Source organism: Thalassophryne amazonica, chromosome 18, assembly GCF_902500255.1.
Source record: "Thalassophryne amazonica chromosome 18, fThaAma1.1, whole genome shotgun sequence".
Classification (NCBI taxonomy): Eukaryota; Metazoa; Chordata; class Actinopteri; order Batrachoidiformes; family Batrachoididae; genus Thalassophryne; species Thalassophryne amazonica.
The window spans coordinates 50,932,237-50,958,491 of record NC_047120.1 but is presented as its reverse complement, the minus strand read 5'-3'; the positions used below and the strand labels follow the sequence as shown (position 1 = coordinate 50,958,491).

General features: G+C 40.5%; 1 protein-coding gene across 3 annotated transcripts; it reads left to right on the top strand.

The window, feature by feature from the left end:
- The first annotated feature begins 969 nt into the window (after nucleotides 1–969).
- Nucleotides 970–25,943, top strand: LOC117530717 (protein FAM117A-like). Of its 3 annotated transcripts, none has more exons than XM_034193611.1 (8): nucleotides 970–1,608; nucleotides 8,613–8,758; nucleotides 9,495–9,590; nucleotides 9,911–10,024; nucleotides 21,842–21,967; nucleotides 22,142–22,331; nucleotides 22,492–22,654; nucleotides 25,048–25,943. In XM_034193611.1, exons 1-8 carry the CDS (start codon nucleotides 1,485–1,487, stop codon nucleotides 25,328–25,330), a joined length of 1,242 nt encoding a protein of 413 aa, XP_034049502.1. In that variant the 5' UTR covers nucleotides 970–1,484; the 3' UTR covers nucleotides 25,331–25,943. The 3 variants fall into 3 exon arrangements, with proteins under 3 accessions (XP_034049502.1, XP_034049504.1, XP_034049503.1); XM_034193612.1 differs by having other exon boundaries at nucleotides 971–1,608; nucleotides 22,145–22,331; XM_034193613.1 differs by lacking the exon at nucleotides 9,495–9,590.
- The last annotated feature ends 312 nt before the right edge of the window (nucleotides 25,944–26,255 follow it).

Here is a 26,255-nt window from a genome sequence, read left to right as displayed (position 1 = left end):
AGTCAAAAGTTAAATTTCCTTCAATTTTGGTAAAAAGTGATGCAAATTATTGGTTGACCTAATAAGATTAGTAAATGGAATAGTTTTGATTGTGTTGAATGTTTTGTCTCCAAAGTAAAGGTCAAACAAGGTCAACGTCCATTGGATTCTATGACATGTGACATATGTTACCCTGTAACATGATAACGAAGCATGATACATGGTCCAAACTATTCCTTTTTAAAACACTGTTAACTAATGATTTGCATCTTTTTTTTTTTTTTTACCAAAATTGGAGCAACTTTAACTTTTGACCCCTGTACAAACTGACACTGACCTTTGTCACCATTTTTGCTGTTTTTACCCCATAACTCCTGATCATTCAGTCATAGATAGTCCAAACTATACCTTTTTGGATTTTTTACAATCAGACAAATAATGTGGTGTAGTTTTCAAAATGATTTGAGCATTTTTAATTTTGACCCCTGTGTAATTCTTCAATTGACCCCTACCTGGCCTCCTATTGAAAATTCAAGTGGCCATTGGGTTTGTTCAAAAGAGTAATGTCTAAGGAGTATTTGTGCCAACTTTGGTGCTTGTATCACCATTGGCACGATTTTGCTCTAAATAGTCTCTTAGCTGCTGCACTACTTTGGGTCCATCGAGTTTGTAAGTGCTTCATGTAACAATCGCCTGAGTGTTTTGTTTTGCTTTTTTAAAATAAATTTTGAACATGTCAATGCGAAATTTACCAATAATTATAAAATCACCAGCGCGTTTTACGTGTTCACGTTTTAAAAATATGCTTCTATCGGATATGAATTGGGAGGGCGGTGACAACCAACGACATTATCCAAAATTTGACAGATTGAGTGCGAGTTGTCCAATAAGATCTACAGTAGACATGTCAGCAGCCAATGAAAAGTGATATTCAAATATAGGCCCGCCCACCTCATAATTAAATCCACACCGGCGTGCTGGAGACTGTGTTTAGAGTTTAGGTTGAAACGCCAACTCGAAGAGCAGCAAGTGTGGCCACTTCACAACTTTCTGGGTCAACAAAACACGCTTCGAGACGACTATTCACCATGAAATACAGCTCAATGTTTGCTCAGAAGACTTGGGAGCTGAAGTCAAAGTGACTTTTTTTTTTCTCCCTCAAAACTGGAGCTGTTTCCTTGTTCGACAGCGGGGTGAAATACCTCCTCATCCTCACAAAGAAACTTTGCTTGCTAGGCTAACTCGCAGGAAAAAAAAAAAAAAAACTATAATAATCGATTAAAAGTGCGTCGCAAACGATTGGAAACCGTCGTCTTTCCAGTTAAGCGTTGCTGCGTGGTTATTAGTTGTCGAATTAGTCAGTTTTGTAGCTTTTTTTTTTTATTTTATTTTTTGGGAGTGGATGAGCTTAGCCAGCAGCAGACGTTACCAGTGTGTCCGCACGGAGTGTCCACGCAGCGCCCCCACGCTTCTCTTCACACCATCACTGAGGCTTTTAGGTGACCATGTCTGGCCGAAGTGGAGCTGCACAAACCCGGGGAACCGCAGTGGGTCCTCAGCCCCTCAAGGCCACCGTTCCCTATCGGCTGGCCAGCAAGCCTCGACCAAACTGGAGAGCTGGAAAGTCAGGTATGAAGTTCACCTGCCACAAATGCACATAAACACCCACAGACCGTCCATATAAAAAGAGAAAAGTAAATATTGTGTTGTAGATGGGTTGCACATCCTGTTTTCATACAAGTTCTTGTGTATCGTTTTTTTTTTTTTTTTTGTGGTAAGGCTTAACGATGCCTGTAGAAAGTCCTTCACAAAGTGTAACTAAAACACGATGCAGCAATCACATTGATAAACGAGGCTATAGGTAGGGAGGGGTGTTTTTTTCAAAAAAATTGGAAATCTGTGTTTGCATGGAATATGGAAATATACACGGAATAAGCCAAAGCAGGATAAATTTTGGGTCATTTGGTCCCAAAAACCCATATGGGCGGAGCCAAGGAAGATATCGAATTCAAAAATCACCAAAAATATCGACGAAAATGTCATATCTTGAGAACCACTGCACCTAGAGACTTGAAATTTGGCTCCAGATGTTGCTTGACCCCAAGTTTATATTCAACTTCTATAGTAGCAATAAGCCTATCTAGAGTAATTGACAAAAAACCTAATTTCAGTACATATGTTACAATCATTTGTAACAAACAAAATCTGTGTAGTTTTTATTTCAGGAACATCAGTTGAGTATAATCACATGTAAAGAATGACATGGCCACAATGAACTAATTATAAGCAACAGAGTGGTTTTCTACGTCAACAGCACATACGAGGGCTGTCAAAGTTACGGTCCGTTTTTTTCAAAAACTATATGGATTTCATTCATATGTTTGTACGTCAGACATGCTTGAACCCTCGTGCGCATGCGTGAGTTTTTCCACGCCTGTCGGTGACGTCATTTGCCTGTGAGCACTCTTTGTGGGAGGAGTCGTCCAGCCCCTCGTCGGAGTTCCTTTGTCTGAGAAGTTGCTGAGAGACTGGCGCGTTGTTTGATCAAAATTTTTTCGAAACCTATGAGACACATCGAAGTGGACACGGTTCGAAAAATTAAGCTGGTTTTCAGTGAAAATTTTAACGGCTGAGAGATTTTGAGGTGATTCTGTCGCTTTAAGGACTTTTCACGGTGCGAGACGTCGCGCAGCGCTCAGGCGGCGTCGTCAGCCTGTTCAAGCTGAAAACCTCCACATTTCAGGCTCTATTGATCCAGGACGTCGTGAGAGAACAGAGAAGTTTCAGAAGAAGTCGGTTTCAGCATTTTAACCGGATATTCCACTGTTAAAGGAGATTTTTTTAATGAAAGACGTGCGGACGGGTCCGCGCGTCGGGACGCAGCCGCCGCGACGCTCCGCCACAGGAAAAACACCTCTGTTGAAAGCCTTAAGGACAAGTTGGAACATGTCCTGCCTGTTAAACAATTTCTCATATACTCACTCCACTGAAAGCCATCAAAAGCCGCCTGGATTTTACAAATGGTTATCAACACGGAGGTGTTTTTCCTGTACCGCCGCACTGCGTCGGCTGCGTCCCGACGCGCGGATCCGTCCGCACGTCTTTCATTAAAAAAATCTCCTTTAACAGTGGAATATCCGGATAAAATGCTGAAACCGATTTCTTCTGAAACTTCTCTGTTCTCTCACGACGTCCTGGATCAATAGAGCCTGAAATGTGGAGGTTTTCAGCTTGAACAGGCTGATGACGCCGCCTGAGAGCGCTGCACGACGTCTCGCACCGTGAAAAGTCCTTAAAGCGACAGAATCACCTCAAAATCTCTCATCAGCTATTAAAATTTTCACTGAAAACCAGCTTAATTTTTCGAACCGTGTCCACTTCGATGTGTCTCACAGGTTTAGAAAAAATTTTGATCAAACAACGCGCCAGTCTCTCAGCAACTTCTCAGACAAAGGAATTACGACGAGGGGCTGGACGACTCCTCCCATAAGGAGTGCTCACAGGCGAATGACGTCACCGACAGGCGTGGAAAAACTCACGCATGCGCACGAGGGTTCAAGCATGTCTGACGTAAAAACATATGAATGAAATCCATATAGTTTTTGAGAAAAATAAAAAGGACCGTTACTTTATTGACAGCCCTCGTATATACGACACACGTGTTATTTGAAATTTTCAAACGCTCCGTCCATATAGGTTTTTGGAACCAAATGACCCAAAGTTTATCCTACTATGGTTTATTCCATGTATATTTCCATATTCCATGCAAATATTTATAGATTTCCAAGTTTTTTGAAATAACACACCTCCCTACTATAGGGCTTCAAAATAAGTGATTCAATCTGGGCCTACTCTCTGTAGGACTTACTGAGGTAATGCCACCTTAGAAAGCAATCTTTAGGTCTGACCTTGACCTTTTACCTTTATGAACCTAAAATTGTGATTTCTACTTGACATGCATGTCAAGTTTGGTTACAACCTGTTATGTGTGTTGTGTACTATAGTCCAGAACTGTAGCTGGACCATATCAGATTTCTGATGCTGTGTAGGACATCTGGAAGGGTGCAAAGCCATGGTTCAGAAGCAGATGTTTTGTTCAATTTTTTAAACATTGTACATATGTATGTAATTTTAAAAAGTCCAAGACTTTGTAGTCGTTAAACAGCTTCTGAAAGCAACGCACTCCATAGCCAGTAATCAATTCACCCTATTGAGGTGTCCACTTCTGTGAGATGTCAGCGAGGTGGCTTTCACTGCGAGATGTATATTATATTGTATTGTTATAACGATTTAACGGCTATGGAGTCGCTTCCTTAAAAACTAACCCCTAAAGCATTTAAAGGTGAATTCTGAAGTCTGTTTTTAAACATCTTTAATCTCCAAGTTGCTCCCAGTGTACCGTAGAACACACCTTGCATGGCAACCCGCTGACATCAGCGTGTGTGAATGGATGAATGTGAAGCATCATTGTAAAGCATTTTGAGCATCTGCTTCATGACAAAGCATTATAGAAATGCACTTCGTCTGCCATTTTAGACTTTGTGAAACTTTTCACTTGGGACTGAAACTGTTTTAATTGGTCCAGTAGTTTGATTATTCAAAGCCTCACAGTGGATAAAAACTACTATATGTGGGAAACGTGGGGCAAATAGAAAACACTGCCATAAAATGCTTCTCCTGGGCATTGAATATGCTAAAATATGAAACTTCTCAGGAAGCATGGAGTGATAATCTGCACTCCAACTGTTTCTTGGCATGTTTTGTTCAAATGAACACCAGAGTGGCTCTGTACATAGCCGTATTGATAATACGCAATACTATCCTTATGTAGTTATGTTAATTAGGCAGTGGCTATCCGTACATATTCATATAATGAAATCCTATTGGTACGTAGCGTCTCTCTCATTAGTCAGTATAGGTCACGTGATCATGAGGCTGCATACCTGTACATCTATTTACTGTTGATACATAGATTCCAAAACTACTCTAACCAGAGCCACTAATCACAACCTGAACCATAACAAGGCTGTGCTACGTACAAATAGAATTTGGAATTATATGGCTACATACAAACAGCCACTTTCTGTTAATTGTCCCATATGGTTATGGTTTGTCCCATAACCATTCATATGTGGCATGTACTTGTATGATAACTTCAAGCTGTGATCCACTGCAGAGTATGAGAAGCTGTGGTGTAACTGGCAAGGCATTGGGCTTTTGCTGTGGTTAAAGACATAACTTGGCTAAATAATGCTCTCTGCTTTGTATTTGTTTACTCTGAAACTTGGATGATTCTTTTGTTGTTATTATTATGCCTATACAAAATGCTACCGACATTAACTGTCCGCAGTAGTAATAGAATGTTTAAGCCTGTTATTAACCATACTGCTGCCCACTTATGTGATCTTCATCGGAAAATATTGCTCCTCTGAAAGCCACTGTGTAATTCAAACCATGATCAGAACCATACATAACTACAAATATTTTGGGACCAGAGAAAGTGTATAAGATCGTCACTTCAAAATATATACAAAAGTAAAGGTGCGTACCCTCATAATCATGTGACCTAGATTGACTAGTCAGAAACACTACATACATACAGAAGTATGCATTATCAGTACAGCTATAAACGGTGCATCTGTACTTTCAAAAATTGCCTATTTATTTGGCCATGAGTTTGAAAGACACTTCATTACTTTGTTGCTTGAAAAACTAACACGCCACTGATTTGGAGGTGGAGGATAATGGGTGTTCGTCTGTGGACTACTTTAGACGTTTACTGGGCTGCTGCAGACGAATACTGAGGTAATTTGCTGTCTTTCTAATTGGTTATTTTCAAACATTTCTTTCCATTTACTAGGTTAAAAATGCAGGTTTACCTCCACAGTTAAACGCGCAATGTTTCCTGATACATAGGATATTGAAGTGCATTCAGTGGCCAGGAGAAACATTTTACTGTTTTACACACTTCCTATACTGGACCTATTCAAATCTCTTTAAAGTGAAAAATTCAGTTGAAAACTCTTGAAAAAAAATCCTTAGGTTAAAAAAGTGGGAATTGTCTTGAGATAAAATAATTTGCAGTGTTGCTAAGCAGCTGGGATGTCTGGTTTAGAACCTCATTCCAACACTGGATGTGTGCAGCACCCTTCTAGAAATGACAGTCAGGCTCAGGAGTACATTTTGCTCATGCATGACAAGGTCTACCTTAAAAAGAATCAGTGAATCAGGAAGCGTGACTAATTAAGGATGAAGTGAGGACAGCTATGAAGAGGGGAAAGGCAGTTGGTCCAGGTGACATACCAGTGGAGGCACGGAAATGTTTAGGAGAGATGTCAGTGGAGTTTTTAACTAGAGTGTTTAATAAAATCTTGGAAAGTGAGAGACTGTCTGAGGAGTGGAGAAGTGTACTGAGTGTTAAGAACCATGGTGATGTGCAGAGCTGCAATAACTAGAGAGACATAAAGTTGATCAGTCCCAGCATGACATCATGGGAAAGAGAAGTGGAAGGAGAGCTTAGAAAAGGGCTGAAGCTTTGTGAGCAGGAATGTTTTCATACTTACAACCCCAATTCCAATGAAGTTGGATGTTGTGTAAAATGAAAATAAAAACAGAATACAATGATTTGCAAATCCTCTTCAACCTATATTCAGTTGAATACACCACAAAGACAAGATATTTAATGTTCAAACTGATGAACTTTGTTTTTGTGCAAATATTTGCTCGTTTTGAAATGGATGCATGTAACACGTTTCAAAAAAGCTGGGACAGTGGTATATTTACCACTGTTACATCACTTTTCCTTCTAACACTTAATAAGCGGGAACTGAGGACACTAATTGTTGAAGCTTTGTAGGTGGAATTCTTTCTCATTCTTGCTTGATGTATGACTTCAGTTGTTCAACAGTCCAGGGTCTCTGTTATATTTTGTGCTTCATAATGCGCCACACATTTTCAATGGGTGACAGGTCTGGACTGCAGGCAGGCCAGTCTAGTACCCGCACTCTTTTACTATGAAGCCACACTGTTGTAACACGTGCAGAATGTGGCTTGGCATTGTCTTGCTGAAATAAACAGGGACGTTCCTGAAAAAGACGTTGCTTGGATGGCAGCATGTCTTGCTCCAAAACCTGGATGTACCTTTCAGCATTGATAGTGCCATTGCAGATGTGTAAGTTGCCCATGCCATGGGCACTAATACACCTCCATACATCACAGATTCTGATTTTTGAACTTTGCGCTGGTAACAATCTGGATGGTCTCTTTCCTCTTTTGTCCAGAGGACATGATGTCCAGGATTTCCAAAAACAATTTGAAATGTGGACTCATCAGACCACAGCACACTTTTCCACTTCGCATCTGTCCATTTCAAATGAGCTCGGGCCCAGAGAAGGCGGCGGGATTTCTGGATGTTGCTGATGTATGGCTTTCGCTTTGCATGGTAGAGTTTTTAACTTTCCCTTGTAGATGTAGCGACAAACTGTTAACTGACAATGATTTTCTAAAGAGTTCCTGAGTCCACGCGGTAAGATCCTTTACACAATGTCTGTTTTCAATGCAGTGCCACCTGAGGGATCGAAGGTCACAGCGTTCAGTGTTGGTTTTTGGCCTTGCTGCTTATTTGTAGAAAGTTCTCCAGATTTTCTGAATCTTCTGATTATATTATGGACTGTAGATGATGGAATCCCTAAATTAATTGCAGTTAAATGTTGATGAACATTATTCTTAAATTGCTGGACTATTTTTTTTTTTCTTTTTTTTTTCATGCAGTTGCTCACGAAGTGGTGATCCTTGCCCAATCTTTTCTTGTGAACGGCTGAGCCTTTTGGGGCTGTTCCTTTTATACCCAATCATGACACTCACCTGTTTCCAATTAACCTGTTCTCCTGTGTATCTTCCAAACTGGTGTTCTTTGAGCATTCATCAAATTTGCTAGTCTTTTGTTGGCCCTGTCCCAGCTTTTTTGAAATGTGTTGCAGGCATCCATTTCAAAATGAGCAAATATTTGCAAGTCTATCAGTTTGAACATTAAATATCTTGTCTTTGTGGTCTATTCAGTTGAATAGAGGTTGAACAGGACTTGCAAATCATTGTATTCTGTTTTTATTTACATTTCATACAACGTCCCAACTTCATTGGGGTTGTAGAAAAACCAAGACATTATTTTCCTATAATTTATAATGCTATCCTTTCCTCACTGAGAAAGATTAGATATTTCACACCCACTGATCCTCTGGAGATGAGTAGACTTTAATGACTCCCAAGAGAAACTGTATAATGATCTCCTTTGTTCAACAGATTAACCTTGTTTGTGTTGCATTGTATTTCCCCAAGTCAGTATATTGGGCAACCTTACTTAAAAAAAAAAAAATGAAGTTACTCGAATGGGTGAGTGGCAAATCATCTTTAAAGGCAACAAAGTCAGTTTGCTGTCGATTTGCTTCACAGACATTGTCTTTTTTCTTTGTTTCTTTATTATTTTTCAGTCATGATTTCTACAATGGCAACCAAGTCAGTAATAAACTACTCCAACTTCACAGGGCCAGAAGAAGTGTCTTAGTGTTTTCTTTTGCTCATCCACAAAAAATATAAACAAATGGCCGGGAAAATGAAAAGTTGTTTTCTACTGACAGGTGGAAAAGCCAAATCACCACAGCTGAGCTCTGGCATGAGGCGCACAGTTTCTCTTGATGCCATCATCGGGCCGTACCTGCAGGGACACTGGCCAAAAGAACCAGAGAGTCAGAGCGGCCTGTGCCGGAAAGACAAATCTACCCAGGTTGGTTCCAGATGTGGACCTTTTCTGTTAAATTTTCAGTTGAGGCCATTCTGTCAAAGTAATTACATTAGATTATTTTTGCTACAATGGCGGAGAGATCATCACAGTTGTGCAGCTGTGGTGGATGGTTTCGGAAGGTAAAGTCATTGTAACAGTTAAGTTTGTACTTATTGGCAGTAGGTGCAGAGAGACTAAAGGGAGCGGGTCCACTGCACTTTATTACAAAGCCATGAGTAGAGTTCTTGCAATCAGCTGACGCAGCCTTTTTGGCTGCACCCATCCTCTGTGCAGGCACTCGCCATGGCTCTTCAGCTGCCCACATCCTCCCGCCTCCTCTCAGTTTCTTCTGCATGTTTGTTCTCTAAGTGCAAAGAGACAGTCTGAGGGTGTGGATGTGTTATGTGTCTACAGATCAGCTTTTCAGCACAATGAGCTTAGTCTGCAGCAAGCTGCAAAATGCACATGAAAGTGACACGCGGTGCATGACTAATTATGGCAACTTCCAGAACTGATCACCGTGTTTTTTTTTTTTTTTTAATGCCACAAAAATCAGTCGTCAGTCAATGTGACGATTTGCTTATTCTCTCCTCTTGATCACTGTAATGTCAATGTCTGTCATTCTGTCTGTTGGTCCAGCGAAATGAGGAATTTAATAACATCTTTGGGCTTTTTGGAATTTCCATCCATTGAAGTGCATTGTACTATCTTTTTTTTTTTTTTTTTTTTTTTCCCCCAGACCCCAGACTCGTGGTCAGAGAAAACCCGGAGCAGGAGAAGTAGCAGCAGTCATAAACGTTCAGCATCATGCGGCAGCACTGAGCATCTAGAGGAGGTGACGCTCTTCTTGTGATTGCTGCAATCAGGTTGACAAAATCGACTTTTAAAACTTTGGTAGCAAAGGATATGAAAACCCCTGACTCAAATATTTTCAAATTGTTGCGCAACAGCAGACTGATGACTTCACTCCAAAACAGCAGTTAATTAAACAGCTTTCACCCATGCTTGTTTCCTCCTTTCTTAATCGGAGAGTAATTTTACTAATGTAAAACCAATACCTATTTAAGGAACCTGGCTGGGAAGCCTGACATTTGCAATTTAAAGCGTTTCCTCTCTGTGTGCATGCTGATTGACGCTAACTTTTGTTCACTGCAGGTCGCTAAACTGAAACAGCTGCAGCAGCGCCCCAAACCTGTAGTCCCACGGGACTGTGACAAAGATTGTCAGCATAGCGATCCTCAAGGAAGCTGTAGCCTAGGAACAACCCAGGTGTGTTTCCCTCCCATCAGCGCACTCCTACAGTGCAGTTTGTTGCAAAACAATTAAGACACATATGCATGTATTAAGTGAAAACAATGGCAAAGATGGCATATCTAAAATGTTTTCCTGTGGCTGTGCTGTCTAATATCAGTACATCAGCAGAAGACCATGTTGAAATGTTCTCATCATAAAAGTAGATGCAGAAGAGCAGTCTATCACAGGAAGCAAGTGAAATAACTGAGGCAACAGGAAGGCCATATCATGATGCTTCTGCTTTTCAAAGTGAGATGCGTAGTTCTGCTTTTAAGCACTGCTGAGGCATAGTGCCACCTTCCTCTTGGCTGATGTGGTTGCAGACCAAAGCGTGGCCACATACTTTAGAGTTGTGCCACAGTGTATGCAAACCAGTGACTTACTGCTGACTTAACTGATCACCATGTAGTGATGCGACACTGATAACTTGTGTATCGATTTTGTGTAATGTCCTTTCGTAGTTTAAGACTGCTACTGACGCTGTTTTTGGCTGTCTTGGCTGTGGCAAATGTTAAATATGGGGGCTTTTATGCAGTGGACATGTGATGCACATAAACTACAAGAACGCCAGTGTCACTATGAAGCACCATTTGCTGACTCCTGCACATTGTGAAGTGACTGTTAAAGTGGACTTGAGTTGATACTGCACAATTATGAATAGTCACTTAATGTCCACTTTACTTGCATCCAGAAATTATTCACAGCGCTGCACTTTGTAACATTTTTTGTTACAGCCTTATTCCAAAATGGATGAAATCTTTTTTTTCTCAAAATTCTACACAAAGTACCCATAATGACAATGTGAGAAAAGTTAGAGATTTTTGCAAATTTCTTGGGGGGGGGAAAAAAAACAAAAGGAAGAAATCACATGTACGCAAGTATTCACAGCCTTTGCCATGAAGCTCAAAATTGAGCTCAGGTGCATCCTGTTTCCACTGATCATCCTTGAGATGTTTCTACAGTTTAATTGGAGTCCACCTGGGGTACATTTAGTTGATTGGACATGATTTAGAAAGGCAAACACTGGTCTACATATAAGGTCTCACAGCTGACAGTGCATGTCAGAGCACAAACCAATGTGAGACAATCCTGAGACAGGATTGTCTCAAAGCACAAATGTGGGGAAGGGTACAGAAACATTTCTGCTGCTTTGAAGGTCCCAATGAGCACAGTGGCCTCATCCATAAATAGAAGTTCAGATCCACCAGGACTCTTCCTAGAGCTGGCCGCCTGTCTAAACTGAGCGATTAGGGGAGAAGGGACTTAGTTATGGAGGTGACCAAGAACCCAATGGTCACACTGTCAGAGCTCCAGCATTCCTCTGTGGAGAGTGGAGAACCTTCCAGAAAGACAAACATCTCTGCAGCAATCCACCAATCAGTCCTGTAGGTAGAGTGGCCAGACGGAAGCCACTCCTTAGTAAAAGGCACATGGCAGACCGCCTGGAGTTTGTCAAAAGGCACCTGAAGGAGTCTCGGACCATGAGAAACAAAATTCTCTGGTCTGAGACAAAGATTGAACTCTTTGGTGTGAATGCCAGGTGTCATGTTTGGAGGACAGTGAAGCATGGTGGTGGTAGCATCATGCTGTGGAGATGTTTTTCAGCAGCAGGAACTGGGAGACTAATCAGGATTGAGGGAAAGATGAATACAGCAATATACAGAGACATCCTGGATGAAAACCTGCTCCAGAGTGCTCTTGACTTCACACTGGGTCGATGGTTCATTTTTCAGCAGGACAGTGACCCTAAGCACACAGGCAAGACATCAAAGGAGTGACTTCGGGACAACTCTGTGAATGTCCTTGAGTAGCCCAACAGAGCCCAGACCTGAATCTGATTGAACATCTCTGGAGAGACCTGAAAATGGCTGTGCACCGACGCTCCCCATCCAACCTGATGGAGCTTGAGAGGCACAGGCAAGAGATGGGTGCGCCAAGCTTGCGGCATCATATTCAAGATGTGCAGCTGTAATTGCTGCCAGAGGTGCGTCAACAAAGTATCAAGCAAAGGGTGTGAATAATTATTTACGTGCAATTTCTTTTTTTTTTCTCTCCATAAATTTGAAACTTCAAGACTTTTTTCATGTTGTCATTATGAATTTTGAGGGAGGGAGTTTAGTGCCAGGTTACAGGCTCTTAATGAGCCACTTTGCACTGAAATTAATACCCCCAGAGTTCCTCATTTCCTCATAACGTCTCATGCAACAAAACAGAAATATCTGAAAACACTCCGTTTTGCCTCTGTCAAGTGCAGAGGCCACGGCCCCCATGCAAGTGTGCGCTCGTCAATGTGTTTGCACCTGCCAATCAATAGGATTCTGCCGGCAAGAATGAACCATTCTCACAATGAAAACACAGTGCAACTCTGACCTGAGCCACTTGGTGGAAACGGGGCTGTCAGTAGCCTGTAAAAATCCATAGATTAATGGGGCTTTTAAGACAATGGTTCTTGTTCTGATATCACTTCCTCCTTTTCCAATGTTGTTCCTGGTTTTTAGTGGCACGTGGTTCAAAATCTGAATATTTATCACTTCAGTAAATGCGTACCAGGCAAGGATACATTTCAAACTGTTTAATTTTAGTCTCAAATATTCAATAAAACATGGCATAACGTGTCACCTACACTTTAAAATGAAGAAATGCACTGGTGAGTTAAATAACACCAAAAGGCCCGGAATACAACTTATTTATTTTATTATATATATATATATATATATATATATATATATATATATATATATATATATATATATATATATATACACACACACACACAACTAAAATGGTTGATGGTCTTTCCTTGAAGATAAACCCTTTTATAACATTGGAGCAAGTAAAAAACCTGTAAGAGGAAGACTCATTGTCGAAGTTTACAATAGAGACACTGACAATGGAATACAGAAGGTGGAGCCCACTGGTTACATGCACGATCAAATGTCTAAGGAAAAAAACCGTGTCCACTTCTGGAACAGGATTCTTTTTGGAGATTACACAAAGATTAACTTGTACCAGAATGATGTGAATAGAGTATGAAGAAGAAAGGAAGGATCATGATCTGAAGTATACCTGATCATTTATCAAACATGGTAGAGGCTATAATAGTCAGAATTACATGGGGGGGGACCCCACCCCAAGCTATTACCAGTGTAAAATATCTCTATTTCATTGTATTATAAAGTTTTTTGAACAAATTGTACAAGCTGGTTTTAAGGTTGCTTATCTCACTAGGCAGGTTTCTGTTACCTTTCAAACAGCAATTTGAAGTAGTTGAATTAAAAAAAAATCTGTATAATGGAAACATTTTGAAAAACCTCAAATATTGCAAAATGTTTTTGCATTTGCATGCAGTAGATTTTCATGTGATTGGGGAACAACCAAATTTTGCAAAACTGCAATGGGAACACCCCTATTACAGGTCCCATGACTGACGGAAATATTCACATGGCAATCCAAAATACATGAGATGGAGAGCCTGTTAAACCTTATAAGCGACAACGCTACAGCAATATTGAATTGGAATGGCATTTGAGTTAACACCTCAAGACGAGTCTCACTATAATGACAATTGTTGCAAAAAAATCAGTCACATTTCATCACCCAGTGGAAAGCTGTTTTGCTTTTGTTGTTCTAAAAAGATCACTTTTCTGTAAATTAATGGAAGCCCAGCAAGATGCTACTTCTCCAAGAATCACAGGCTGACACATGTCGTCTCTCCTTCCTTGACCCAAGCACAGATTAAATATCCATTTCAACCAGTTCAATATTGTGTGAACACTACTGAAGCCTTAGGAATTTTTTTTTTTTGCTCTGTTTATACCCTTTATTCCACAGAGTGCCATTCTTTCCCGTTTCATCCCAATAGCAAATCGGGTGAGTGTTGAAGCATCACAGTAACTGCTTGCTAGGGCATAATTTTGGATAGGGGCGCTAGGGTCACGTCCCTACCAATATTCCGCCCCCTACTGTGTAATCACGACCAATAAAACCGCTGTCCTCCATTATTATGGCACATAAAGGGTTAATTGTATGCCACTGCTCAAAGCCCCCCTCTTTAACGTAGATATCCTTGTCTGATTAGCTACCCGTTTCTCACTAACTTGGTTGGCTATCCCACTTGTCACTCCAAGCAGCACACTTCCCACAGTAGCTGCGACCGCCCATCAACCCCCCCGCCCCTATCTCTCTCTTGAGGTAGACTTTGGTGATATTTGGTAATGGATGACGGCCCCCCCCCCCCTCCCAAGAAATGAGATATTCGTTCATTCTTCACAGTCAAGAATGTAAGTGCAGGGTCTCCGTCAAGCTTTAAAAACTAAGCAAAATCCCTTTCATGAATGGAAACCCTTCTTAGAAGCATTAGGCTTCTTCTGCTCTTTAGGCACTAGGCAGGTTTTAGCAACGTGGCAGGACTCATCGTTAGAGCTAGACTACTCCACAGTTGCAGAGTACTTATTAAAAGACTGCGCGGGCGGACACAATAACAAATGGGAATCGATTCATTCACGAATAGGAATGGGTATCGAGAACCGGTTCCTTTCGTGTATCTTTAAGAAATGACTCGATCCACCGACATCAATAAGCTTTTTGCTTAACGATTCTGTTATCGGTCCTTCAGAGTCGCCGTTATTTTGGGGGGTGTTTGTCAGGAAAATGATCATTTCTCTACATTGATAGCAGACCCTGCAGCGGGTCCGTAGTCAACTTTTGCACGGCTTTGCTTTGAACCTTGAACCAATCGAAGCAGTGGTTCGCAGATTGAAACAGTGCTTCCATTGCTTTTTATTCTTTCTTTCGCTTAATTTTCCCCCGCTAAAACCCTAAAGAACATACGTCTGAGTATTATTTACATTTTTTTTTGTTAAAATGATCATCCCTAGTTACAGAGCAATGTAGTGTATTCTATCAGATGTCAGGAAAACTGTAACAAACACTACATAGGTGAGATGAAGCAACCTTTACACAAAAGGCTATACCAACACCGCAGAGAGGGCGCCAGTGGACCTCAGTCTGCATTTCATCTCCACCTTAAAGACACTAACCACACGTTTGAGGACAAGGAAGTTAAAATCTTAGCCAGAGAGAAGAAATGGTTTGAGAGAGGGGTCAAGGAGGCATTCTTTGTGAAACGTTTGAAACCCAGCCTTAACCGGGGAAGGGGTCTGAGACACGCTTTATCCCCTGTTTACAATGGGGTACTCGGGTCAAAGCAGTTTGTCTTTTGTTCATGGTAATGAGTCATTCACGTCATCAGCAGTCGTCAAGGGAGCCACAGCTGCCCTGTCATTAGGAGTGTGCCAACTAGAGCACAATAGGTTCTAATTAGAGCTATTGTTTAGTCACTAGCCTATAGCAGTCTGCCTCTCGGTAGGAGGGGTCTGGTTAGGTTTAAAACTCAAGCTTTTGTGACCGGTTCATTATTCTCGACAAGAGTCAAGACAGAAGTCAGACCACCAGAGCAAGAATTTTAGCTGAGGAAGCTGCTGCGATTTGAAGCTACACGTCCTCGCGTCAAGCAACCCAGTCCAGTCGAAGATTCAAGCTTCTCTAGCATGTCTATGGCATTTTCAATGTTAAGTTATCATTAAGCAGTTGCAGCTGTCATCACGTTCGGGTGCGTTTGTTTTCAAATTGTAATATTTTTTTTAATTTTTGTTTATATATTATGATTATTATATACTTATTATATACAGTTTTAGAGAAAGAGACAAAAAGAACCTGAATAGAAACGCAACAGAAAATATAAAACCAACTAACAATGAACATACATACATACAGAAATAATTTCCTGTGAACACCTAGTGACTCTTATGCCTCCACTTCATCCCTGTCTTATTTAAGTTTAATGACAATTTGTTTCGGTTAAACCATATTTTCAATGTGTTAATTTCTTCTGTGATTTCCTCCAGAACTATCTGCCAAGCTAGAAAACTGCTGCATCCTAGTAAGAGCAGAATACTACTGGAATGAATTTGAATAAGGAAAGTTGGTTTTTTTCTCACTAAATGGATGCTGCACTCACTGCAGTTTATTGTCTGGAATAGTCCCAGATTGCATTTCACAGCTTCTAGAAATCATTTTTGTGCAGGTGGTGTTGGGGGGTAATTTTGGGTTTCAGCTTTTGTTTTTCGTCACTTTCATCCCTGAATATGTCAATCATGAGTCACTTTTGTGTGGATTAAAGTTACTAACTGGTACTCCTGTATTGTTGCGAGAAAGAAACGAGAGTCGTCCTCCGTTCTGTTCACACAGCTCCAAACGCTGCGCGGCTCTCTGCCAAGTCAAGTTAGAACAATAGAGTCCAGTCGGAATTAATAACTTCATAGAGAAACACCGTTTTGTTTATTTTTATTTATGTCCAGAGATCAAGGATACAGTGACAATTTCATATTTATTTACTTTAAGACTCAATGAAATACATAGAAAACCTGTAAAGCCTACTTTTAGTTCAAAATTCACGAGGTATCAATAAGGGATCGAATTGATAATGACATCGATATCGATAAACTCTTATGAATACCCATCCCTATTCACGAACATCACAACACTAGCAGATAGGGTCATTGCAATACTTCGTGTTAAATATCCATCCTTGATGAATTCAATTTAAATGTATAGCTGGAGCAATGTTGGGTTAGTTGCTTTGCTCAAGGTCACTCCAGTCATGGATGGAGGTGTAAAGAGGTAAGGTTGGGATTTGAGCCTGCAACCCTGTGATTGAAAGACCAACTCCCTAACCATTGGGATGGCTTGTTAACCTATAACATCTGCATGACATGAACTTATGATTGGTAATGCAAAAAAAAAATCTTTGTCTTGGAGCACTTTTGTGTCCCCACCAATATCAAAATCAAAGTTACTCCCTTGACTGCTTGAACAAGCTTAGCATACCCTGTAGTTATGGCCATCATTGGCACCAGTTTTGAAATTGGCGGGTGAATTATTTTTTTTTATTTTTTTTTGAGCTGTTAAAAAAAACATCCGGATTTGATAACTCTTATGCGGTCACATCCGGGTATTCGTATTCTTAACCATTTCAGTCATGTTCAAACATCTTTAAGCAGGGTGATGATGGTAAGTACAGCTTGATGCTTGTTTGACTGTGCTCCATTGGGGTTAGGGCTCTCCCCAGAAATTTAGGGCATGGTGGGGCCTGGGTGCAGGGGCGTCACCGGAGGATTTTCGATTTTTCAAACGAAGGGGAAGCTCTAGCACCCACTGTAGTCACTGAGCACAGCATCCTGGAGGTTCTAACGGTTCTCTGTTTCACAGATGGTGGGTACTGCCAGAGGTGGAACAAAAAACAACAAAATAGTCTTCTGAGCCTCAGGCTTTGTTTTCCGCTTGCACTTCCTCACAATTCATGCAAACAGTCAGCTGAAGGTGTTTTTGAACTTTCCCCATAAAATGGTGCTCTTAAGCTTTTATGTGACATCTGATATTCCACCAGTAGCAGCGCTTTAGTTTTTGTGTGACAGTTAATTAGACCAGTGACATGCGAGTCTTGCATGTTGACTCATCGGAAGATGCCTGGTTTACGAGTTTACACATGAAAGCAGGGGAGAGGAGAGAAATCACTCCACATGGCTGCAAACCGACAAATTTCAATGAATTTAAGCATAATTATCTGAGAAAGTGGAGAGGGAACACTAAACTTGAAAATTGGCATGATGGCTCTGAGAATGAAACAACCTGGCACTACGCCATGCTTCTATTGCTTTGGGGGTAAAAATTTGAAGAAAAAGCAGCGTGCGTTTGAGGTTCTGGATGTGAATACAGCCAGGCACAGCTTTACTTTTGTTCTTAGGGGATTGCCAGCTCTGCACTTTATAAGCCAGTCTGATAGAAGGCATGCCAGAGTATGCAGTTTCATTCTGTTTTTGCTTTTTCTGGGTCATGGGTGATTGTAGTAGAATGGTGTCCTATGGAATAGGGGTGTTATTAAAAGTTTGTGCGTACGATTGGGTAGAGTGCTGCAAGTCCAGAGGACTCTCTGGTGACTGTGGCAGAGAAGAGAACACTGGACAAACTGCTGGACATTATGGACGATGCCAGTCACCATTTGCACACCGTCACCAGCAACCAGAGGAGCTTCAGTCACAGACTGCTCCTTCCCAAGTGCAGGATCAACGGACTGAAAAACTCCTTTGTTCCTCAGACAGACTGTAGAACTCCTCATTCAGGGGGAAGAGAAGTAATGGCAAGACAGAGGACGGGAATGAGAGCAATAGTAGTAACCAGTAAAGCAGTATTTCTGGTATTTATATTTATATCTGCAAATTTTTTACTTTCACTTTTAATACCCTGTGTGCTGCTATACAATGCTGCTGGAACCTCAATTTCCCTGAGGGAGTCTTCCCAAGGGATTAAAGTTCTATGTAATCTGAAGTTGCTGCCTGCAAAGAGTGCAGATATGTTCTTCAGAAATTTGATTTTTTTTTTTCAAGCTCTTGAAAAGCTTATTTTAATAATCTGTCTACTGTTTTACTCTTCTTTCAACCTTGACTGTTAGTGTACCTTTTTGATTTCCTTCCCCAAAAAGAAACTTTCACACAGGCCCCTCCCTTAAAATCAGTCACTCTGTAAATGACTGGCAGGCTTGGACGTCACTGGGAAATGGTCATAAATAGTTAAATAATGAATCACAATTGATCATGAGTGTCGTGAGGATTCATCCTTCCAGCAGCCGGACTTTATCAGCTGACTTTCAACTTGCTCCTCGGACACCCAGTCACCTTTTTAAACAAAAAGGTTGTTTTTGTTTTCTTTTTTATGATGGAACACTTGTCAGAGGCAGTCAAAAATCTGTAGGAGATTTGAGGAGGGATGAGAACGTAACGCCTCCCGTTTATTTTACAAAGATGAATCGGTTGTTTTCATGTACATGTTTTATAAGCAGCTTTTTTTTGCACTACTTTCAGCTAGGCAGTTGACACTTTAGATTTAAGAAGTAAAGTTGAATTAGTGCATGTGTTTTTTTATATCAGTGTATGATTACCAGTTTTGATCATCTTTGGATTTTTATCATTATCTTTGTTGGTAATTTTAGTTGGCATAATGACAAATGTGTCCTTTTTGCAAAGCTCAGAATTCTTTGTGATAATGGGGATGTCTAAACCAGAACTGTTATTTAAAGGTCCGATAAATGACATTTTAAGCATTAATGTTGTACCAAACAGATATTTTCTATGTAAGGATTTCGTGGCGTAACGGCATTCTGCTGAGAATGTGAAGGAACACTGTCTGTGCGCGTTGTGATCGTAGCTTTTCTGTTCCTTGTTTAAGTAGCCGGAAAAGTCATGTGCACGGGTCCTGGACGTGCACATTTAGTACATACGAGTCCCACACTTCGAAACTGTTGCCTCGCCCTAAGTTTATAAAGAAACTGTAGTATTGAAGGACCACATGATGTCTGTGCTTTCAAGATGGCGAACAGTAGCCACTTTCTAGGACACACCCCACCGTCCTACACACACCACCACACACTCACTGGAAACCATCTGTAGGATGAAACTAATCAGTGTATTTAATGATTATGGGTGTATAACCCCTCTAAGCTGTTCAGGCTGCCTGTCCATATGTTATTACTCTGTTAGACTAATGTAGTTGAACCTTTGAAATGGTTTAAACTTACTGCTTGTCTAGCTGGTTAGTAGTACAGTTTAAAGCACATACATATTAGTGTATTACTTCATATTACCTCTATTTAAGGTTATCAGTTGATAACTAGGTATTGTAGCTTAGTTCGTCTGTAAAGTGTCAAGTCAAAATGCGCTTTGGAGTTTAGTGCTTCACAGCTTTGCTTTGAATTATGTGATGTTTGCAAAAGTGCACAGAGGCAAAGGTAGCTGGAACACATGTACAACCCCTGGCAATAATTATGGAATCACCGGCCTCTGAGGGTGTTCATTCAGTTGTTTAATTTTGTAGAAAAAAAGCAGATCAGACATGACACAAAACTATAGTCATTTCAAATGGCAGCTTTCTGGCTTTAAGAAACACTAAGAAATCAAGAAAAAAAATTGTGGCAGTCAGTAAGGGTTACTTTTTTAGACCAAGCAGAGGGGGGAAAAAAAATATGGACTCACTCAATTCTGAGGAATAAATTATGGAATCACCCTGTAAATTTTCATCCCCAAAACTAACACCTGCATCAAATCAGATCTGCTCGTTAGTCTGCATCTAAAAAGGAGTGATCACACCTTGGAGAGCTGTTGCACCAAGTGGACTGACATGAATCATGGCTCCAACACGAGAGATGTCAATTGAAACAAAGGAGAGGATTATCAAACTCTTAAGAGGGTAAATCATCGCGCACTGTTGCAAAGATGTTGGTTGTTCAGTCAGCTGTGTCTAAACTCTGGACCAAATACAAACATGGGAAGGTTGTTAAAGGCAAACGTACTGGTAGACCAAGGAAGACATCAAAGCGTCAAGACAGAAAACTTAAAGCAATATGTCTCAAAAAATCGAAAATGTACAACAAAACAAATGAGGAACAAATGGGAGGAAACTGGAGTCAACGTCTGTGACCAAACTGTTAGAAACTGCCTAAAGGAAATGGGATTTACATACAGAAAAGCTAAACAAAAACCATCAACACCTAAACAGAAAAAAACAAGGTTACAATGGGCTAAGGAAAAGCAATCGTGGACTGTGGATGACTGGATGAAAGTCATATTCAGTGATGAATCTCGAATCTGCATTTGGCAAGGTGATGATGCTGGAACTTTTGTTTGGTGCCATTCCAATGAGATCTCTAAAGATGACTGCCTGAAGAGAACATGTAAATTTCCAGTCATTGATATGGGGCTGCATGTCAGGTAAAGGCACTGGGGAGATGGCTGTCATTACATCAATAAATACACAAGTTTACGTTTATTTTAGACACTTATCCCATCAATTGAAAGGATGTTTGGGGATGATGAAATCATTTTTCAAGATAATGCATCTTGCCATAGAGCAAAAACTGTGAAAACATTCCTTGCAGAAAGACTCATAGGGTCAATGTCATGGCCTGCAAATAGTCCGGATCTTAAGCCAATTGAAAATCTTTGGAAGTTGAAGAAAATGGTCCATGACGAGGCTCCAACCTGCAAAGCTAATCTGGCAACAGCAGTCAAAGTTGGAGCCAGATTGATGAAGAATACTGTTTGTCACTCAAGTCCATGCCTCAGAGACTGCAAGCTGTTATAAAAGCCAGAGGTGGTGCAACAAAATACTAGTGATGTGTTGGAGCGTTCTTTTGTTTTTCATGATTCCATAATTTTTTTTTCCTCAGAATTGAGTGATTCCATTTTTTTTTTCTCCCCTCTGCTTGGTCTAAAAAAGTAACCCTTACTGACTGCCACAATTTTTTTTTCCTGATTTCTTAGTGTTTCTTAAAGCCAGAAAGTTGCCATTTGAAATGACTTTAGTTTTGTGTCATGTCTGTGATCTGCTTTTTTCTACAAAATTAAACAACTGAATGAACATACTCTGAGGCCGGTGATTCCATAATTTTTGCCAGGGGTTGTATACAAAAACTTCTCAGGGCATTACAGCCAGACAGCATAATAGGAGACTGTCTGAGCACATCCCTGACAAAATCTGTGGGGTTTTTGTTTTTTCTTTCTTACATGTTGAATATAACGTCAGCGGCCTTACCTGACATACATGGTGACTCCACTGGCTTCTGCCATGAGGAAACATGTTGAAGGAGTGGTGTTTTGGTCCTGAGATTCCTGTGTTAGTGGCAGTAAATCATTTAGCTAAAATGTTTTTACTCCCCCACCTCCCCCATCTCTTCTTCCCCAGACCAAGCCAATTCCCATCCCTGCTTTTCTGTCCACTCTGGTCCCTCCTCTGCACTGCAGCGTGGAGGGTCTTAATCAGGAGTTGGAAGGCATGTTCATCTGTCAATCACAGCATCATCAGCACAGGGTAACGTATCAGCTGCTCCTCGTGTGATCTGTAAAAACTGTACATCAAAAGAATGGAGACTTTCTAAAAATACAATGCATCCACAAAGTCCATTGTGTAAGTCTTTAAACACCTTTATACTGATATGAACCTGGATTGTTGAACACCAGAATAATAAACACTCTCTCAATTTGGCAGCTGCTTGAGGTTCCAGACGGTCACCGTGCTCCAGTCCCTCCACAGAGCTGCAGTACTGGATGTCAGAGTTGTCATATCAGCACACCACTCTCACCATCTCCCACCTCCTCCTCACCCTGCTCCTCTCCTACCAACATCTCTACCTTTTCACCCAGTCCCAAAGATGTACTTGCGGACTTGCACCAAGGTTGGTTCTTGACTCTTAGTTTCATACTCGCCTTATATTTTTTGTTAAGCAATAAATCCCATTTTAGCTATGATTGCCTTTGCAGTTATTTTTTAAAACCATATGGTTTTGCAAAAATGTTTACAAACGTATTTGTCGTTGCCCCTCCTGCGATTTACAGGCTCAGTAGACGGGAACCTTCTGTCGCCGTGCCCCTCCCATAGCGAGGCCGACCTGTCTGCACCTCTGCAGACTGCCTCTTCCCCCAGGCCAAACAAAAGTTACTGTTTTCAGAGAGAACCTCCAGAGGGCTGTGAAAAGGTGCGGGTCTGGGAGGAGACCCGGTAAGTGTATTTATTTATTTTTAAAGGCATCATGATACTCATTTGCACACATGGTCATTGGTGACAGCCTGTCCTCACTTTTGCTTTGTAGCACACTTGGTAAAGAGAAACTAATGGTAGCAATATTAAACACAAAACAATAATCTAACACTTATATGGCACTTTCCAACCATGTATATAAATGCATTGTAAGATAAAATGCAATTTGAAAGCTCCCGATCTGTATAACACAATAATTCTAAAAGTCACTCAGTTGTACAACCCCTGGCAATAATTATGGAATCACCGGCCTCGGAGGATGTTCATTCAGTTGTTTAATTTTGTAGAAAAAAGCAGATCACAGACATGAGACAAAACTAAAGTCATTTCAAATGGCAACTTTCTGGCTTTAAGAAACACTATAAGAAATCAGGAAAAAAAAATTGTGGCAGTCAGTAACGGTTACTTTTTTAGACCAAGCAGAGGGAAAAAAATATGGACTCACTCAATTCTGAGGAATAAATTATGGAATCATCCTGTAAATTTTCATCCCCAAAACTAACACCTGCATCAAATCAGATCTGCTTGTTAGTCTGCATCTAAAAAGGAATAATCACACCTTGGAGAGCTGTTGCACCAAGTGGACTGACATGAATCATGGCTCCAACACGAGAGATGTCAATTGAAACAAAGGAGAGGATTATCAAATTCTTAAGAGGGTAAATCATAACGCAATGTTGCAAACGATGTTGGTTGTTCACAGTCAGCTGTGTCTAAACTCTGGACCAAATACAAAGATGGGAAGGTTGTTAAAGGCAAACATACTGGTAGACCAAGGAAGACATCAAAGCGTCAAGACAAAACTTAAAGCAATATGTCTCAAAAATCGAAAATGCACAACAAAACAAATGAGGAACAAATGGGAGGAAACTGGAGTCGACGTCTGTGACCGAACTGTGAGAAATCACCTAAAGGAAATGGGATTTACATACAGAAAAGTTAAATGAAAGCCATCGTTAACACCTAAACAGAAAAAAACAAGGTTACAATGGGTTAAGGAAAAGCAGTTGTGGACTGTGGATGACTGGATGAAAGTCATATTCAGTGATGAATCTCGAATCTGCATTGGGCAAGGTCATGATGCTGGAACTTTTGTTTGGTGCCGTTCCTATGAGATTTATAAAGATGACTGCCTGAAGAGAACATGTAAATTTCCAGTGTCATTGATGATATGGGGCTGCATGTCAGGTAAAGGCACTGGGGAGATGGCTGTAATTACAACATCAATAAATGCACAAGTTTACTTTGATATTTTGGACACTTTTCTTATCCCATCAATTGAAAGGATGTTTGGGGATGATATCATTTTTCAAGATGATAATGCAGCTTGCCATAGAGCAAAAACTGTGAAAACATTCCTTGCAAAAAGACACATAGGGTCAATGTTATGGCCTGCAAATAGTCCAGATCTTAATCCAATTGAAAATCTTTGGAAGTTGAAGAAAATGGTCCATGACAAGGCTCCAACTTGCAAAGCTGATCTGGCAACAGCAATCAGAGAAAGTTGGAGCCAGATTGATGAAGAGTAGGTTCACTCATTAAGGCCATGCCTCAGAGACTGCAAGCTGTTATAAAAGCCAGAGGTGGTGCAACAAAATACTAGTGATGTGTTGGAGCATTCTTTTGTTTTTCATGATTCCATAACTTTTTCCCTCTGCTTGGTCTAAAAAAGTAACCGTTACTGACTGCCACAATTTTTTTTTTCCTGATTTCTTAGTGTTAAAGCCAGAAAGTTGCTATTTGAAATGACTTTAGTTTTGTGTCATGTCTGTGATCTGCTTTTTTCTACAAAATTAAACAACTGACTGAGCATCCTCCGAGGCCAGTGAGTCCATAATTTTTGCCAGGGGTTGTATTTGGTTTTGAATATAGTGTTTCAAACAGGTTTAACTAGTACTATCATTATAAACCCTCAGTGCATTTAGTTTGACTGCCCTCTAGTGGCTAATATGTTAGTCAGTGAGGTGCTTTGTTTATCTCTGAGCAGGATTACAGAGTTATGAACACATTTTTGAGAAGTTTGAAGTCAGTATTCCTTGTCCTTAGAATTTATTATAGATTTGTGATTTGTCATACAACTGACTGTTCATCAATATAAGTTGAGATTTGGCTCATTTTGGGCAAACTGGAAATGCCTTTACTTGTATCATTTGTTTATAAGTCTATTCCATTGTTGATGTGCATTAATGTTAAGCTTGTTATCTAGAGCTGGTTAATGCTGTGTGTTTGTTGTTGCTCTTGTATGTTGTAATTGCATTTGATCTTGGTAAGGATACCTGCCTTGTCTGGTGCTAGTGAGGATTCTGATAGTCATAATTGGGTTACTTACAGTCTTTCCCCTTCTGATTGTGCAGTGCATCACACCAACCCACACCACCCTTCATTTCCTCATGCCCAGACCCCAACAAGGTAAACTTTACCCCCTATGGGGGCTCCGCCTTCTGCCCCGTCAACCTCCTTAAGCCTTTGTTGCCCTCTATGGACCTGTTCTTCCGCAGCCTTGCAGTCTCTCCAAGCAGTTTCTCAAACCAGGCAACAAGCTCCTGCCAGGCAACCTCCTCTGGTAACCAGACTTCCCCTTCAGGTTCTCCTGTCACCACCATGGGAGACTGCTCTGGGGAAGGCCTTGCTTTCTGATCAGTGGTTTCTTTTGAAGCAATGCCGTGTTTGTATATGACAATGTCTCACTTGGGTGCAAATAAAACTGGCCATATACTACACAGTAACATGACACACATCTGTTACACCAAGATTGTAGAGAACTCAAGCCATATTGGTAACACTCTTATTCTACGATTCGTCAGCAATAAATGTCTGTTACATTGAGTCTGATACGGCTGTGTTGCAATGCCTCATTGCGTAGTGTATGGCTGGCTTAATTAAGATGGGAAAGGAACATGTAATTTGCTTTTTCTTCAACAATTTTTCTTTTTAAACTTTGGTTTAAAAAAAATAAATAAATGTGATGCTATAAAATCCAAATAATGATGTATAAGATGCTCATGTACTACTTTCATGGCTTTTTGGTCATAACTTGAGGATTTTTTTTTTTTCCCTAGATAATTTTATAATCCAAAGATGTATTTTGGCCAAACATGAGTGAGTTCCTGTTAAGATGGTACTGTTCACTTTTATTGGTGAGAGATACAATTTGCACACTTGTGGATGATTGAATCTCCTCACTAACTGCACTGCCTAATTTTTTTTTTTTTTTTTTTTTTTTTTTTTACAAACCAGGGCTTTTCATGTTAGAATTTTTTACTTTTTTCCTTGATGTTTCTGTGTAGGCTCTCAGTTGTCCAGGTGGTTTGAATCTTCGACTGGACTGGGTTGCTTGACGTGAGGACGTTTCGCTTCAAATCACAGAAGCTTCCTCAGCTAAAATTCTTGCTCTGGTAGTCTAAACCAGAAGAAGCCAACAAAAGCTGGAGTTGGGTCCAGCTTTTGTTGGCTTCTTCTGGTTTATTCTTCTCTACAAGAGTCAAGACAGAAGTCAGACTACCAGAACAAGAATTTTAGCTGAGGAAGCTTCTGTGATTTGAAGCGAAACGTCCTCACGTCA